This window comes from Nannobrachium achirus (assembly GCF_963921795.1).
Source record: "Nannobrachium achirus genome assembly, chromosome: 5".
Classification (NCBI taxonomy): domain Eukaryota; kingdom Metazoa; phylum Chordata; class Actinopteri; order Myctophiformes; family Myctophidae; genus Nannobrachium; species Nannobrachium achirus.
Window position 1 is genome coordinate 2,205,122 of NC_137814.1, and position 19,877 is coordinate 2,224,998.

General features: G+C 39.2%; 1 protein-coding gene across 2 annotated transcripts in view; it reads left to right on the forward strand.

Annotated features, from left to right (window-relative positions):
- The window catches only part of riok1 (RIO kinase 1 (yeast)), a 39,383-nt gene that overhangs the window by 2,027 nt on the left and 17,479 nt on the right, over nt 1-19,877 (forward strand). For both annotated transcript variants that reach the window (XM_080725322.1, XM_080725323.1), the window contains exons 3-9: nt 2,046-2,124; nt 3,190-3,259; nt 4,462-4,504; nt 5,186-5,278; nt 6,073-6,185; nt 11,116-11,196; nt 13,146-13,232. In XM_080725322.1, coding sequence (XP_080581448.1) covers nt 2,046-2,124; nt 3,190-3,259; nt 4,462-4,504; nt 5,186-5,278; nt 6,073-6,185; nt 11,116-11,196; nt 13,146-13,232 — 566 coding nt within the window. The remainder of the gene's footprint in view (nt 1-2,045; nt 2,125-3,189; nt 3,260-4,461; nt 4,505-5,185; nt 5,279-6,072; nt 6,186-11,115; nt 11,197-13,145; nt 13,233-19,877) is intronic.

The window sequence follows — 19,877 nt, forward strand, 5'->3', positions numbered from 1 at the left end:
ATTTTTGACCCAATTCTATAAATGTCTTCTATATCCTTCAGTCCAGATCAGTGGTCCTCAAACCTTGTCATGTCAAGGATCCCCAAAATTACATACATTGTTCCAGGGACCACCCAGAAGCAAATATTTTAGTAACAAATGTTCGCTTTTAAAAAGATATTCAAAGAGTAAAAAAAAAAAAAAAAGAATCAGATGTAGATCTGTTATTTTTCAATGGTTAAAGCATTGAATAATTTTAGGCCTAAATGGGATCATAACAGAGCTGGTCTGACTCATAACACACATTCATTCATTTCTTTATTACACTGCTTTATTTAATATTTACATTAAATCACTGCATGTGTTCATCTAAAGGTACATGTTGAATGAAGCATTACAATGTTGAACATCACTCATGTTGAACATCACTCATGTTGAACATCACTCATGTTGAACATCACTCATGTTGAACATCACTCATGTTGAACGTCACTCATGTTGAACATCACTCATGTTGAACGTCACTCATGTTGAACGTCACTCATGTTGAACATCACTCATGTTGAACATCACTCATGTTGAACATCACTCATGTTGAACATCACTCATGTTGAACATCACTCATGTTGAACGTCACTCATGTTGAACGTCACTCATGTTGAACATCACTCATGTTGAACGTCACTCATGTTGAACGTCACTCATGTTGAACATCACTCATGTTGAACATCACTCATGTTGAACATCACTCATGTTGAACATCACTCATGTTGAACATCACTCATGTTGAACGTCACTCATGTTGAACGTCACTCATGTTGAACGTCACTCATGTTGAACGTCACTCATGTTGAACGTCACTCATGTTGAACGTCACTCATGTTGAACATCACTCATGTTGAACATCACTCATGTTGAACATCACTCATGTTGAACATCACTCATGTTGAACATCACTCATGTTGAACATCACTCATGTTGAACGTCACTCATGTTGAACGTCACTCATGTTGAACGTCACTCATGTTGAACGTCACTCATGTTGAACGTCACTCATGTTGAACATCACTCATGTTGAACATCACTCATGTTGAACGTCACTCATGTTGAACGTCACTCATGTTGAACGTCACTCATGTTGAACGTCACTCATGTTGAACGTCACTCATGTTGAACATCACTCATGTTGAACATCACTCATGTTGAACATCACTCATGTTGAACGTCACTCATGTTGAACGTCACTCATGTTGAACGTCACTCATGTTGAACATCACTCATGTTGAACATCACTCATGTTGAACGTCACTCATGTTGAACGTCACTCATGTTGAACGTCACTCATGTTGAACGTCACTCATGTTGAACGTCACTCATGTTGAACGTCACTCATGTTGAACGTCACTCATGTTGAACATCACTCATGTTGAACATCACTCATGTTGAACATCACTCATGTTGAACATCACTCATGTTGAACATCACTCATGTGTTCATCTAAAGGTACATGTTGAATGAAGCATTACAATGTTGAACATCACTCATGTTGAACATCACTCAGATAGTTTCTGATGCATCCAAGGAACAGCAACACGTTTTATTATGATATACTTGATTGATTGATTGATTGATTGATTGAATAATGTATTAGTCAAAGACATAACCATCACAAGTACAGTGCAGTAATACTTGGGCTAAAAGGATAACACCATTTTTTTGTTATGTTTCCATTGTGGTCCTATGTATTATACATAACTATTTCATTTTTATGGTTGCATTTATCATTATATCATTTATCATTATATCATTTATCATTATATCATTTATCATTATATCATTTATCATTATATCACTTATCATTATATCACTTATCATTATATCATTTATCATTATATCATTTATCATTATATCATTTATCATTATATCATTTATCATTATATCACTTATCATTATATCATTTATCATTATATCATTTATCATTATATCATTTATCATTATATCATTTATCATTATATCATTTATCATTATATCACTCTAATTATGAACTGTGACTTTATTTGTTTCAGAAACCCTCCATCAACGCCGGGAAGTCATCGACTCCAAACGACAAAGCTCTGAGGAAATATGAACACAAGATTAACCTGGGTAAAATTATGAAATATGAACACATTAACCTGGTAAAACTATGAAATATGAACACATTAACCTGGTAAAACTATGAAATATGAACACATTAACCTGGTAAAACTATGAAATATGAACACATTAACCTGGTAAAACTATGAAATATGAACACATTAACCTGGTAAAACTATGAAATATGAACACATTAACCTGGTAAAACTATGAAATATGAACACATTAACCTGGTAAAACTATAAATATGAACACATTAACCTGGTAAAACTATGAAATATGAACACATTAACCTGGTAAAACTATGAAATATGAACACATTAACCTGGTAAAACTATGAAATATGAACACATTAACCTGGTAAAACTATGAAATATGAACACATTAACCTGGTAAAACTATGAAATATGAACACATTAACCTGGTAAAACTATGAAATATGAACACAAGATTAACCTGGGTAAAACTCAAACTAAACCAGTAAGACTCCCTAATCGGGAGATAAGGGACCGTCAGGTCGCATACACAAACTTTAGAAGGCAATGGAAGCCAATCAGGAGGGAATATGTGAAATGGGACAGATCCATGTTGATGACATGACTGTAGACATACTGTGTACCGCTTTGCGTGACTTTTGGGCCAAATCTGTAGGAGCAGTGTCCAAAAATGTGTTTGGACACAACGCCTCGCACCGTGAGGCGTTGTGTGCTTGTAGATCTGCTACTTTCACTGGTTTTGTGCCACAGTCTCCTATGATGAAGCAGGGCTTTACGAAATAAATGAATAAATAAATAAAAACATGAAAATTGACAATTACAATATAGGCCTACAGGTATTTCCTAAAAGATACGGGGCATTTCCTAAAATATACGGGGCATTTCCTAAAATTCGTTATTTCGTTATTATTTCAAAATATTCTCTAACATAGTACACATAAAAACACCGGATCTACAAGCTTGAGTAGAAAATAGCAGATCTAGGAGCTGGTAGTAGTTTGGGAACCTCTGATGTAGAACTTATGTTTATGGTTGTAGAAATACTGATCTGTGTTTGTTGATGTGTTTTGTGTTGCAGATAAACTGAACTATGCAGACTCGGTCATCAACAAAGTCACAGCCATGCAGAGACAGAGAGAAGCAGACACGTAGGTTTAATCATTCTGTTCTTCAGAGACAGAGGGAAGCAGACACGTAGGTTTTATCATTCTGTTCTTCTCACACAAACCATAATCTGTGTGGTTGTGTACGATGGGTAATGCTCAGATTTATAGAATGTGCTTTAAGGTACAAACATCCATCCATCCATCTTCAACCGCTTATCCGTAGTCGGGTCACGGGGCAATAGTTCCAGCAGAGAGCTCCAGACTTCCCTTCCCTGAGCAACGTTATCAGCTTCCTTCTGGGGGATCCCGAGGCGTTCCCAGGCCAGTATGGAGAAATAATCCTTCCATCTGGTCTTTGGTCTGCCACGGGGTCTCCTCCCAGTGGGACGTGCATCGAGGACCTTCCTAGGAAGGCGCTCGGGGGGCATCCGTACTAGATGCCCGAACCACCTAAGCTGACTCCTTTCCAAGTGTAGGAGCAGCAGTTCTACTCCAAGTCTCTCTCGGGTGACTGAACTTTTCACCCTATCTCTAAGGGAGATACCAGCCACCCTTCTGAGAAAAAACTAATTTCGCTTGTACCGGAGACCTCATACCTTGGGTCATGACCCACACTTCATGACCATAGGTGAGAGTAGGAAGGAAGATTGCTCGGTAGACAGAGAGCTTTGCCTTATGAGTCAGCATTCAGGTGTTTGTCTTGTAGTGTCCCTACCTAGATCATTATGGACGGGAACACATTTTTTGTGTTTTTACCCCTCAGGCGGGGAACCCATTGTTGTGTATTACAGTACACTAGCCCTTACCCGTTCAAAGATATGAGCTCCGAAATGATGTGCAGTGTGTGGGTTATGGGATGTGCACTGTGCACACAGTATATGAGGGATGGAAAGTAACTTTAACTGGTGCTTGCATGCTAATATGTAGGAGCATCAATGTAAGAAATACCCGTTCCATTTAACGGCTACAGAGATACTGTGTACCGATCTGCATGATTTTTGGACAACATCTGTAACAGGGTTAGAATTTTGTTTCTAACTGCTACAGAGGATGAGTAATTCCAGAGTTTTCCAGAAAAACTGGGTTTCAAATTGGACTTAGGTTTTGAAGGCTTTTTTTCAAATCGGACTTATGCCTAAATGACAAACAGTCTTCAGGTGTTTTTCATGTAGAGAAAATGGATTATTATTGGTGCTAAATGGTGACTAATTGATCACTTAATTATTGTTCTCTGGTGTCTCCAGGTATCGAGTGAAGGACAAATCGGACCGAGCCACGGTGGAGCAGGTACAGTTCAACACAACCTTTAGTCTTTATAATAAACTCAGCACAAAAAGAAAGGAAACTTGACTTCGGTCCATTATATCTCCCCTTTAATAATACCAATTTGTATTGTGTTTTATATCATTTCTATCGTTGATTCGTCGCCTTTACAACGAGGTACAGCTTGTAAGCATCAGGCATTCGAGGCATGAGCTACACAGCCAAACGTGGGTAGCACCAACCAAAATCTTGCCAAAATGGCCTGCAATACTGTTCTGCTGGCATTTACTCTCGTTTTGGGCATCCCTGACACTGAGCTTAAAATGAACAAAGTGTAAAAATTGCCAATATGTGTTGTTTTTTCTTTTCCTTATTACTGTGGGAGAGTGCAATCATTCAATGCTCCAAGCAACAAAGGTGAACACCAAAAGAACAGTATTGCAGGCCTGCCAGGCCATTTTGACCATTTTTGGAGGGGTGCTACCCACACGTTTGTTGCTCATTCCACATATGCCCAATGCTTACAAGCTGTACCTCGTTGTAAAGGTGACGAATCAATGATAATTATTAAAGGGGAGATATAATGGACATCATAAACGTTCTTTTTGTGCTGAGTTTTTTATACTTTAAAAAGTGTACATTTTAATATTACACATTATTATAGACTGATAGAGATGTTTAACTGAAAGGTTTGCTGTTTCCTAGGTTCTGGATCCCAGGACTCGTATGATCCTCTTCAAGATGCTGAACAGAGGGATCATCTCTGAGATCAACGGATGTATCAGCACTGGGAAGGAGGTGTGGTTTTAATCACTATACCTTTTAATCATGAATATATATAATATAATAATAATGAATGAATGAATGATTACTATCAAAACCTCCACCGACTGTCTGTCAGTCAGTCTGTCCGTCACGTCACACTTTTGCCCTACTCATATCTCCGCCACCGTTGCCCCTATCCATGCCAAACTTTACCCACACACTCCTTGGCTGCCAAACCACAACCTCCGCCCCTCATTTCTCACATGGCCCTCTTCTAGCGCCACCACAAGGCCGATTCTTGCAAGACACATTTTTATGACACTGCTCCTATTGAGTTTGCCTTAAAATCACACAAAGTGGTACACAGTATCTCTATAGTCATGTCATGAACATGGATCTGTCCCATTTCCATGTTGCCATGTGCAACTTCATAGCCTACAAGCCAAACCGAAATGTAATTGTCAACAACAAAAACACAATTAAATCGTTAATCACAATTATTTGAGTGACAATTAATTGTCATGTAAAATACCATATTGTGACAGCCCTACAGGTACCCCCCTCTCCCCTCTGACTGACAGCTGTCAAAGTGATTGATGTCTTTGATGCATTCATTGATCAGAGCACTAAGGCACATAGAACAACGTTGACACTGTTGCTTTTATGACTCCATCTCAGTACAAAAACCCTTTGCAGTTCGGTCCTCTCGCTACCCAGGTCCACTCCACTATTTGTTATAGACTCGCTCCCCGCTGCTTTTAACATTGTGGTGTGTGTGTGTGTGTGTGTGTGTGTGTGTGTGTGTGTGTGTGTGTGTGTGTTCCCAGGCTAACGTGTACCATGCTAGCACGGCCAGTGGGGAGAGCAGAGCCATCAAGATCTACAAGACCAGCATCCTCCAGTTTAAAGACAGAGACAAATATGTTAGTGGAGAGTTCAGGTGAGAGGGGGAAAAAGACCGTAAAAGGTGTTATTTGGGATGTTCCTTTTAGGCAGGGTGTTTAACTGTACTGTACTGTACTATTGTCTGGGGTTGCAACGGTACTCGGTGTTACCGGTGTTACCGGTGAGCGAGCACAACACAGAGTACTTTACTTGCACACCGATAACACCGTTAAATAAAAAGAAACCGCATCCGCTGCTCTGCTCTGCTCTGCTCTGCCCCGAGGAGCGCAGTAGAGATGTGGCGTTCGCCAACGATTCTGCTTTTTTGAACAGCTCTTTTACATGAATGATGGGATTCGGTTCTCAATCGCAGGAGGCCGGGAGCTGTGAACAGATTCAGAATCAACGGATCATCCACGAGGCGAGGCACAGCCCATCAGACTGCATGATGTCTCGTCCCCACTCGCAGGGCACGTTCCAGGAGACTAGTAGTGGCTTTATAATGTCACAGTGCGCAGTAGGCGGAAAAACAACGATTAGCCAAACGCAGGGCTGTTGTAACACTAACAGTGTTGTTGCTTTTTTACAAAGCTGCATTTTTAATATGGTCGGATGGTTGTTGTTGTTGTTGTAGCTTGAGGTAGCATTGGCTGCTACTGAATGCTCACAAGACGACAAGACACGCAATGGTGGTTGAAACGGTGTTACCGATAACCGCAGTGTTGACACGGACGATATTTTCGGTGTTAAAAATCTCATACCGTTGCAACCCTACTATTGTCTATTGCAGTGTTTCTCAAATGGGGGTACGCGGAGGTACTGCAGGGGGTACTCAAGAAGATGCCCCTCGAAAAGAAAATAGAAGTATAAATCTTGATAATATTATTCATAGTTAAATAATTCATTACAATTGAATTAGGAGAAAAAACATTTTCTGTTATGTATAATGATGAAACTTGGAGACACTTGTTGTGAGCTTGATAGTCGCCAATCCAAATTCGGTACCAGGCAACTGGCATGTGTTTGAATGATGTTTGAATGTAAGTTATTGATATGAAAACTGGACTGAAATGTTATGGCCACAGTGTTCAAGATTCAAGATGTTTATTGTCACAAGGATGTACAAGTGTAGGTTATACGGTATGCACGTTGGCTCTTGCCAACGTGCCTGGCACTTTGGCTGACTGGTCAGTGCACATACCTGGAAAATCGGGGTCCCGGGTTTGCCTCCCGGCCGCGACGCGTGATTCAAAATAACGGCGCAGTTCGGCCAGTGGAGACGCCCCTATACTCTATAGAGACGCCCCTCTTAACAACACACACGCATTAACTGTTAAAGCCTGCACCTGACACTTTTGTGCTGTGCTCAAAATAAACTTGACACTTGTACTGTGAAAGGCCTCTCATTTTATTTATCTTCTGTGCTGGGTGTTTTTTTAATGGGTTGGCATGGTACGTAAAGAGAAATTAGAATGAGTGAAAACGGCTCACAACACACTTTGAAAAGATAAAAAAATATACTGTCTTGTTTTGTTCACTACTAGAAAATGCAGATATAACTTAGAAGACATAACTGTTTATTTACAACAGCCAAAAATGTAATAAAACATGGGCTGTAGGAAACAATTAAGGAAACCATAAAATGTGAATTAACGTTCATACTCAGCATTTCCCTAAAGCTTATTCGAATTCGCCTTTACTTTAACATTAAAACCCGAACTACTGTCATACTCAAGATAACTTATAACGTGTCGGGTTAATAAAGTAACGCGCTACGTGCCTGACAGAGATGACAGCGTCCCCACCCGGGTGCCGCCACGGGCCAATCAGAGGCAAGCGGAACGAGAGGGGCGTCTCCACTGGCCGAACTGCGCCGTTATTTTGAATCACGCGGCCGTGACGCTACACAAGTACATGCACTGTGAAAAACTTAGGGTGGGGGTGCTCCATAATACACAGAATAAAAAATAAAAAATAAAATAAATCTATGTTGAAAATAAATCTCAGGAGGCACTGTTTGAAACTCTCACTCCCTTTCTTATTTTTTGTGATGTTATATTCTTGAAAATGGGGGTTATCATAGCTGATATACTGTACCACTGGTTATGGTTTTAATTGCAGTTTTAGGACATTTTTGTCGTTGGGTAAAGGGGGTACTTAGATTCAGAAATACTATACTTGTACTGTTCTCCATTTGTGTCTAATAAAATACTCAATCAATCCAAAAACAGGTTCCGTCACGGTTACTGTAAAGGAAACCCCAGGAAGATGTAATAAAATACTCAATCAATCCAAAAACAGGTTCCGTCACGGTTACTGTAAAGGAAACCCCAGGAAGATGTAATAAAATACTCAATCAATCCAAAAACAGGTTCCGTCACGGTTACTGTAAAGATAATAAAATACTCAATCAATCCAAAAACAGGTTCCGTCACGGTTACTGTAAAGGAAACCCCAGGAAGATGTAATAAAATACTCAATCAATCCAAAAACAGGTTCCGTCACGGTTACTGTAAAGGAAACCCCAGGAAGATGTAATAAAATACTCAATCAATCCAAAAACAGGTTCCGTCACGGTTACTGTAAAGATAATAAAATACTCAATCAATCCAAAAACAGGTTCCGTCACGGTTACTGTAAAGGAAACCCCAGGAAGATGTAATAAAATACTCAATCAATCCAAAAACAGGTTCCGTCACGGTTACTGTAAAGATAATAAAATACTCAATCAATCCAAAAACAGGTTCCGTCACGGTTACTGTAAAGGAAACCCCAGGAAGATGTAATAAAATACTCAATCAATCCAAAAACAGGTTCCGTCACGGTTACTGTAAAGATAATAAAATACTCAATCAATCCAAAAACAGGTTCCGTCACGGTTACTGTAAAGGAAACCCCAGGAAGATGTAATAAAATACTCAATCAATCCAAAAACAGGTTCCGTCACGGTTACTGTAAAGGAAACCCCAGGAAGATGTAATAAAATACTCAATCAATCCAAAAACAGGTTCCGTCACGGTTACTGTAAAGATAATAAAATACTCAATCAATCCAAAAACAGGTTCCGTCACGGTTACTGTAAAGGAAACCCCAGGAAGATGTAATAAAATACTCAATCAATCCAAAAACAGGTTCCGTCACGGTTACTGTAAAGATAATAAAATACTCAATCAATCCAAAAACAGGTTCCGTCACGGTTACTGTAAAGGAAACCCCAGGAAGATGTAATAAAATACTCAATCAATCCAAAAACAGGTTCCGTCACGGTTACTGTAAAGATAATAAAATACTCAATCAATCCAAAAACAGGTTCCGTCACGGTTACTGTAAAGGAAACCCCAGGAAGATGTAATAAAATACTCAATCAATCCAAAAACAGGTTCCGTCACGGTTACTGTAAAGATAATAAAATACTCAATCAATCCAAAAACAGGTTCCGTCACGGTTACTGTAAAGGAAACCCCAGGAAGATGTAATAAAATACTCAATCAATCCAAAAACAGGTTCCGTCACGGTTACTGTAAAGATAATAAAATACTCAATCAATCCAAAAACAGGTTCCGTCACGGTTACTGTAAAGGAAACCCCAGGAAGATGTAATAAAATACTCAATCAATCCAAAAACAGGTTCCGTCACGGTTACTGTAAAGATAATAAAATACTCAATCAATCCAAAAACAGGTTCCGTCATGGTTACTGTAAAGGAAACCCCAGGAAGATGTAATAAAATACTCAATCAATCCAAAAACAGGTTCCGTCATGGTTACTGTAAAGGAAACCCCAGGAAGATGTAATAAAATACTCAATCAATCCAAAAACAGGTTCCGTCATGGTTACTGTAAAGGAAACCCCAGGAAGATGTAATAAAATACTCAATCAATCCAAAAACAGGTTCCGTCACGGTTACTGTAAAGATAATAAAATACTCAATCAATCCAAAAACAGGTTCCGTCACGGTTACTGTAAAGGAAACCCCAGGAAGATGTAATAAAATACTCAATCAATCCAAAAACAGGTTCCGTCACGGTTACTGTAAAGATAATAAAATACTCAATCAATCCAAAAACAGGTTCCGTCACGGTTACTGTAAAGGAAACCCCAGGAAGATGTAATAAAATACTCAATCAATCCAAAAACAGGTTCCGTCACGGTTACTGTAAAGATAATAAAATACTCAATCAATCCAAAAACAGGTTCCGTCACGGTTACTGTAAAGGAAACCCCAGGAAGATGTAATAAAATACTCAATCAATCCAAAAACAGGTTCCGTCACGGTTACTGTAAAGATAATAAAATACTCAATCAATCCAAAAACAGGTTCCGTCATGGTTACTGTAAAGGAAACCCCAGGAAGATGTAATAAAATACTCAATCAATCCAAAAACAGGTTCCGTCATGGTTACTGTAAAGGAAACCCCAGGAAGATGTAATAAAATACTCAATCAATCCAAAAACAGGTTCCGTCATGGTTACTGTAAAGGAAACCCCAGGAAGATGTAATAAAATACTCAATCAATCCAAAAACAGGTTCCGTCACGGTTACTGTAAAGATAATAAAATACTCAATCAATCCAAAAACAGGTTCCGTCATGGTTACTGTAAAGGAAACCCCAGGAAGATGTAATAAAATACTCAATCAATCCAAAAACAGGTTCCGTCACGGTTACTGTAAAGATAATAAAATACTCAATCAATCCAAAAACAGGTTCCGTCATGGTTACTGTAAAGGAAACCCCAGGAAGATGTAATAAAATACTCAATCAATCCAAAAACAGGTTCCGTCACGGTTACTGTAAAGATAATAAAATACTCAATCAATCCAAAAACAGGTTCCGTCATGGTTACTGTAAAGGAAACCCCAGGAAGATGTAATAAAATACTCAATCAATCCAAAAACAGGTTCCGTCATGGTTACTGTAAAGATAATAAAATACTCAATCAATCCAAAAACAGGTTACTGTAAAGGTTTATGATGTGATTGACAGGTTCCGTCATGGTTACTGTAAAGGAAACCCCAGGAAGATGGTGAGGACCTGGGCTGAGAAGGAGATGAGGAACCTGATAAGGTTATACATGCACACACACGCACGCACACACGCACGCACGCACACACACACACACACACACACACACACACACACACACACACACACACACACATACACACACACGCACGCACGCACGCACGCACACACACACACACACACACACACACACACATGCACACACACACACACACACACACACACACATGCACACACACACACACACACACACACACACACACACGCATACACACGCATGCACACACACACACACAGACAGACAGACAGACAGACGCACGCACGCACGCACGCACGCACATACACACACAAGCACGCACGCACATACACACACAAGCACACACATACGCACGCACACACGCACATACACACAAGCATGCATGCACGCACACACACACACGCACACTTTGCTTTCTACTTGCATGCTTGAAACTCTCATCAAAGGCGTCACACATTCAGTTTCCACGTTAGAATGAAACGCTTGTAGAACAAATTAAATCCAGTGGATTCCTGCTGAATGGAGAAGGTCACTCTGTGTTACAGGTTAGCGTTGTTGTCTTTATTTGCCACGCACATGTTTTGTGTCACACACTGAGCATGGACCAAATAAAAAGGAGAGAAATGTCAGGAGGTCAGAGGTCAGATTGTATCCAAACATGGCCATACTGAAGGCTCCAAGTCCATCTCCAGAGACCTTGATGTTCCTTCACTGTGCTAATCTAGACCACTGTGTGTTGCAATGCAAGGGTGCCAATACTTTTAGCCATGACTGTAATAATGTGCCAATGCCATGGTGTTGTAGTAACCAGTTAGTTATACACATGTTGTGAAGAAAACCTGGACACTGACATTCAGTAATTGGGTCAAAATAATAGCATTATAAAGGTGTGTAAAACAAAAAGAAAAATCAAACAATTTGCCATGGACAAGACCATGCCTTGTGTACGGTCGGACATATTAACACTTATGTTGCAGTGATTTTTTCTCTTCAATGTCCCGCGATGCCATGGTCTCCATAGACTTCCATGTAATTTATAGTGCACGGATCGTGCACGCCCATGCCTAGATGCATGCACCACGTGTGTGCACACTGTTCACAGCTTTCAAACAAAAAAATCCGCTTGGAAATCCGTTCAGGCATTCATGATTTATCAGTCATTATGTTTTCTTCAGACTAGAAGTTCGCGGCCGCTGTGCGGCCGCTCACATCTAGAAATCGCGCCCTAACGGGCGCTCATATTTAAAAAAAAAAAAAAAAGTTGATGGTCAGCAAGGAACATGCGTTGTTGATTTTTGTATTATGTTTTTGAGACAATTGAACAACTGCTGAACGTGGAGTTGCAGATGCAAGACATTGGGACATACAGACATACATACACACGACCCCATTCTGATTAGGTTGTGAGATGTAAACAAACATGGCTGCCATGTTTGAAAGAATGGGTTGGTATGGGGGTTAAACATGCAATTTCGCGATCGCGATCATGACTAATACAATTTCGCGATCGCGATCATGCCTAATACAATTTCGCGATCGCGATCATGCCTAATACATTTCTGGAGGTCCAAAAATTTTTTTTGAAAAAAAAATATATATATATTATTATTTTTTTCAAAAACGGCCCAAACTCGGGAAACTCAGGGTTGGCACCATATGTGTTAATGGCCATTAGTGTCAACCCCTGCATGCATACCAACATGAACAAAACACAAACATTATACATTAACTAGTGTATCTTTGATTGACAGGTTGCAGACAGCAGGCATCCTGAGTCCAGAGTGATTGACAGGTCTATAATGTGATTGACAGGTTTATAATGTGATTGACAGGTCTATAATGTGATTGACAGGTTTATAATGTGATTGACAGGTTGATATAACGTGATTGACAGGTCTATAATGTGATTGACAGGTCTATAATGTGATTGACAGGTCTATAATGTGATTGACAGGTTGCAGACAGCAGGCATCCTGAGTCCAGAGCCTCTCATGTTGAGGAGTCACGTTCTACTGATGACCTTCATCGGCAAGGATGACATGTAAGAACCAATCACATGTTAGAATGACATGTAAGAACCAATCACATGTTAGGATGACATGTAAGAACCAATCACATGTTAGAATGACATGTAAGAACCAATCACATGTTAGGATGACATGTAAGAACCAATCATAATCACCTGTTAGATTGAAATGTAAGGGAACGAGAACCAATCACACGTTAGAATGACATGTCACGGTGGTGCAGTGGGTAGTGCCGTCTCCTCACAGCTAGAAGGTCCTGGGTTCGATTCCCGCCGGGGGACGCTGTGGGCGTTGGGGGTGTGTTCTCTCCTACGAGTCATCAGTGCCCACACCCTAGGTGGGGTCGGCTGATAGGGCCTTTCTGTGTGGAGTTTGCATGTTCTCCTCGTGTCTCCTAGGGTTGATACCCTCACAAAAACATGCAGTAATACTGGTCTCCATACTGCCTCCCCCTGGCCAGCCGGGGAATGGAGGGGAAAGGAACTGGTTGGAATAACGTGTTCCTTCCACACGCTACGTCCAACCAGGGAAACTACCCCTCCCTTCCCCCCATGAGCTCAGTTCAGGGCTCTGCCCAGGTTGGCAGAGGGAGAGCAGAGCCCAGGATTACAGCTTAGGCAACTGGCACTGGGGGAAACATGGCTTACAAAATTGTGGGATAAAAAAATGTAAGAGAAGAATAATGACAATCACCTGTTAGAACAGGGGTGTCCAAACCTTGTTCAAAGGAGGCCGCATTAGAAAATATGAAAACACCCGAGGGCCGACAATATCTCCTGACAAAATGTACTTTCAGTCGGACCATAACATAAGTCACATACTGTATGCATCACAATTACAATATTGTATTTAAAGGAGCTATAGTCAACTTGTTCTTGAAAAACGGATGCTAAAATAAAAATAATGTTTCGAACATATTTTATAAAAAAATAAGCTTCGTATATGTGTTTCTATTCAAAAATGACCACAAAAAGCGTAAAATAATGATAAAATAATCATTTTGGCCGTTGTCAGACCGACACTTTGTTTACATCCTAGTCTATAGACTAGGATGTAAACAAAGTGTTGGCCCTACAATGAAAAAGTTGACTATAGCTCCTTTAACTATCATCATCAATATGTAATGGTCTTTTGTCAGGTGTGTACTCTGACCAAAACACTAATAACTCACATTACCAAATGTAACCAGACGTGCAAGGTATAAAATACAACAGGGTATTGTTTTGACCCCTTCAGAATGAGACAACAGGGAATAAGGAATCCTGATAAATGATGCTATAAACATTGTTGTTTGTTTTACCCCTTCAGAATGAGACAACAGGGAATAAGGAATCCTGATAAATGATGCTATAAACATTGTTGTTTGTTTGACCCCTTCAGAATGAGACGACAGGGAATAAGGAATCCTGATAAATGATGCTATAAACATGCTTGTTTGACCCCTTCAGAATGAGACAACAGGGAATAAGGAATCCTGACAAATGATGCTATAAACATTGTTGTTTGTTTGACCCCTTCAGAATGAGACGACAGGGAATAAGGAATCCTGACAAATGATGCTATAAACATTGTTGTTTGTTTTACCCCTTCAGAATGAGACAACAGGGAATAAGGAATCCTGACAAATGATGCTATAAACATTGTTGTTTGTTTTACCCCTTCAGAATGAGACAACAGGGAATAAGGAATCCTGACAAATGATGCTATAAACATTGTTGTTTGTTTTACCCCTTCAGAATGAGACAACAGGGAATAAGGAATCCTGACAAATGATGCTATAAACATTGTTGTTTGTTTTACCCCTTCAGAATGAGACAACAGGGAATAAGGAATCCTGACAAATGATGCTATAAACATTGTTGTTTGTTTTACCCCTTCAGAATGAGACAACAGGGAATAAGGAATCCTGACAAATGATGCTATAAACATTGTTGTTTGTTTTACCCCTTCAGAATGAGACAACAGGGAATAAGGAATCCTGACAAATGATGCTATAAACATTGTTGTTTGTTTTACCCCTTCAGAATGAGACAACAGGGAATAAGGAATCCTGACAAATGATGCTATAAACATTGTTGTTTGTTTTACCCCTTCAGAATGAGACAACAGGGAACAAGGAATCCTGACAAATGATGCTATAAACATTGTTGTTTGTTTTACCCCTTCAGAATGAGACAACAGGGAATAAGGAATCCTGACAAATGATGCTATAAACATTGTTGTTTGTTTTACCCCTTCAGAATGAGACAACAGGGAACAAGGAATCCTGACAAATGATGCTATAAACATTGTTGTTTGTTTTACCCCTTCAGAATGAGACAACAGGGAATAAGGAATCCTGACAAATGATGCTATAAACATTGTTGTTTGTTTTACCCCTTCAGAATGAGACAACAGGGAATAAGGAATCCTGACAAATGATGCTATAAACATTGTTGTTTGTTTTACCCCTTCAGAATGAGACAACAGGGAATAAGGAATCCTGACAAATGATGCTATAAACATTGTTGTTTGTTTGACCCCTTCAGAATGAGACGACAGGGAATAAGGAATCCTGACAAATGATGCTATAAACATTGTTGTTTGTTTTACCCCTTCAGAATGAGACAACAGGGAATAAGGAATCCTGACAAATGATGCTATAAACATTGTTGTTTGTTTGACCCCTTCAGAATGAGACAACAGGGAATAAGGAATCCTGACAAATGATGCTATAAACATTGTTGTTTGGTTTACCCCTTCAGAATGAGACAACAGGGAACAAGGAATCCTGACAAATGATGCTATAAACATTGTTGTTTGTTTTACCCCTTCAGAATGAGACAACAGGGAACAAGGAATCCTGACAAATGATGCTATAAACATTGTTGTTTGTTTTACCCCTTCAGAATGAGACAACAGGGAACAAGGAATCCTGACAAATGATGCTATAAACATTGTTGTTTGTTTTACCCCTTCAGAATGAGACAACAGGGAATAAGGAATCCTGACAAATGATGCTATAAACATTGTTGTTTGTTTTACCCCTTCAGAATGAGACAACAGGGAATAAGGAATCCTGACAAATGATGCTATAAACATTGTTGTTTGTTTTACCCCTTCAGAATGAGACAACAGGGAACAAGGAATCCTGACAAATGATGCTATAAACATTGTTGTTTGTTTTACCCCTTCAGAATGAGACGACAGGGAATAAGGAATCCTGACAAATGATGCTATAAACATTGTTGTTTGTTTTACCCCTTCAGAATGAGACAACAGGGAATAAGGAATCCTGACAAATGATGCTATAAACATTGTTGTTTGTTTGACCCCTTCAGAATGAGACAACAGGGAATAAGGAATCCTGACAAATGATGCTATAAACATTGTTGTTTGTTTTACCCCTTCAGAATGAGACAACAGGGAACAAGGAATCCTGACAAATGATGCTATAAACATTGTTGTTTGTTTTACCCCTTCAGAATGAGACAACAGGGAATAAGGAATCCTGACAAATGATGCTATAAACATTGTTGTTTGTTTTACCCCTTCAGAATGAGACAACAGGGAATAAGGAATCCTGACAAATGATGCTATAAACATTGTTGTTTGTTTTACCCCTTCAGAATGAGACAACAGGGAATAAGGAATCCTGACAAATGATGCTATAAACATTGTTGTTTGTTTTACCCCTTCAGAATGAGACAACAGGGAACAAGGAATCCTGACAAATGATGCTATAAACATTGTTGTTTGTTTTACCCCTTCAGAATGAGACAACAGGGAATAAGGAATCCTGACAAATGATGCTATAAACATTGTTGTTTGTTTTACCCCTTCAGAATGAGACAACAGGGAACAAGGAATCCTGACAAATGATGCTATAAACATTGTTGTTTGTTTGACCCCTTCAGAATGAGACAACAGGGAATAAGGAATCCTGACAAATGATGCTATAAACATTGTTGTTTGTTTGACCCCTTCAGAATGAGACAACAGGGAACAAGGAATCCTGACAAATGATGCTATAAACATTGTTGTTTGTTTGACCCCTTCAGAATGAGACAACAGGGAATAAGGAATCCTGACAAATGATGCTATAAACATTGTTGTTTGTTTTACCCCTTCAGAATGAGACAACAGGGAATAAGGAATCCTGACAAATGATGCTATAAACATTGTTGTTTGTTTGACCCCTTCAGAATGAGACGACAGGGAATAAGGAATCCTGACAAATGATGCTATAAACATTGTTGTTTGTTTTACCCCTTCAGAATGAGACAACAGGGAACAAGGAATCCTGACAAATGATGCTATAAACATTGTTGTTTGTTTTACCCCTTCAGAATGAGACAACAGGGAATAAGGAATCCTGACAAATGATGCTATAAACATTGTTGTTTGTTTGACCCCTTCAGAATGAGACGACAGGGAATAAGGAATCCTGACAAATGATGCTATAAACATTGTTGTTTGTTTTACCCCTTCAGAATGAGACAACAGGGAATAAGGAATCCTGACAAATGATGCTATAAACATTGTTGTTTGTTTTACCCCTTCAGAATGAGACAACAGGGAATAAGGAATCCTGACAAATGATGCTATAAACATTGTTGTTTGTTTTACCCCTTCAGAATGAGACAACAGGGAATAAGGAATCCTGACAAATGATGCTATAAACATTGTTGTTTGTTTTACCCCTTCAGAATGAGACAACAGGGAACAAGGAATCCTGACAAATGATGCTATAAACATTGTTGTTTGTTTTACCCCTTCAGAATGAGACAACAGGGAACAAGGAATCCTGACAAATGATGCTATAAACATTGTTGTTTGTTTTACCCCTTCAGAATGAGACAACAGGGAATAAGGAATCCTGACAAATGATGCTATAAACATTGTTGTTTGTTTTACCCCTTCAGAATGAGACAACAGGGAACAAGGAATCCTGACAAATGATGCTATAAACATTGTTGTTTGTTTTACCCCTTCAGAATGAGACAACAGGGAACAAGGAATCCTGACAAATGATGCTATAAACATTGTTGTTTGTTTTACCCCTTCAGAATGAGACAACAGGGAACAAGGAATCCTGACAAATGATGCTATAAACATTGTTGTTTGTTTTACCCCTTCAGAATGAGACGACAGGGAATAAGGAATCCTGACAAATGATGCTATAAACATTGTTGTTTGTTTTACCCCTTCAGAATGAGACGACAGGGAATAAGGAATCCTGACAAATGATGCTATAAACATTGTTGTTTGTTTTACCCCTTCAGAATGAGACGACAGGGAACAAGGAATCCTGACAAATGATGCTATAAACATTGTTGTTTGTTTGACCCCTTCAGAATGAGACAACAGGGAATAAGGAATCCTGACAAATGATGCTATAAACATTGTTGTTTGTTTGACCCCTTCAGAATGAGACGACAGGGAATAAGGAATCCTGACAAATGATGCTATAAACATTGTTGTTTGTTTTACCCCTTCAGAATGAGACAACAGGGAATAAGGAATCCTGACAAATGATGCTATAAACATTGTTGTTTGTTTTACCCCTTCAGAATGAGACAACAGGGAATAAGGAATCCTGACAAATGATGCTATAAACATTGTTGTTTGTTTTACCCCTTCAGAATGAGACAACAGGGAATAAGGAATCCTGACAAATGATGCTATAAACATTGTTGTTTGTTTTACCCCTTCAGAATGAGACAACAGGGAACAAGGAATCCTGACAAATGATGCTATAAACATTGTTGTTTGTTTTACCCCTTCAGAATGAGACAACAGGGAACAAGGAATCCTGACAAATGATGCTATAAACATTGTTGTTTGTTTTACCCCTTCAGAATGAGACAACAGGGAATAAGGAATCCTGACAAATGATGCTATAAACATTGTTGTTTGTTTTACCCCTTCAGAATGAGACAACAGGGAATAAGGAATCCTGACAAATGATGCTATAAACATTGTTGTTTGTTTTACCCCTTCAGAATGAGACAACAGGGAATAAGGAATCCTGACAAATGATGCTATAAACATTGTTGTTTGTTTTACCCCTTCAGAATGAGACGACAGGGAACAAGGAATCCTGACAAATGATGCTATAAACATTGTTGTTTGTTTTACCCCTTCAGAATGAGACAACAGGGAATAAGGAATCCTGACAAATGATGCTATAAACATTGTTGTTTGTTTTACCCCTTCAGAATGAGACAACAGGGAATAAGGAATCCTGACAAATGATGCTATAAACATTGTTGTTTGTTTTACCCCTTCAGAATGAGACAACAGGGAATAAGGAATCCTGACAAATGATGCTATAAACATTGTTGTTTGTTTTACCCCTTCAGAATGAGACAACAGGGAATAAGGAATCCTGACAAATGATGCTATAAACATTGTTGTTTGTTTTACCCCTTCAGAATGAGACAACAGGGAATAAGGAATCCTGACAAATGATGCTATAAACATTGTTGTTTGTTTTACCCCTTCAGAATGAGACAACAGGGAATAAGGAATCCTGACAAATGATGCTATAAACATTGTTGTTTGTTTGACCCCTTCAGAATGAGACAACAGGGAACAAGGAATCCTGACAAATGATGCTATAAACATTGTTGTTTGTTTTACCCCTTCAGAATGAGACAACAGGGAATAAGGAATCC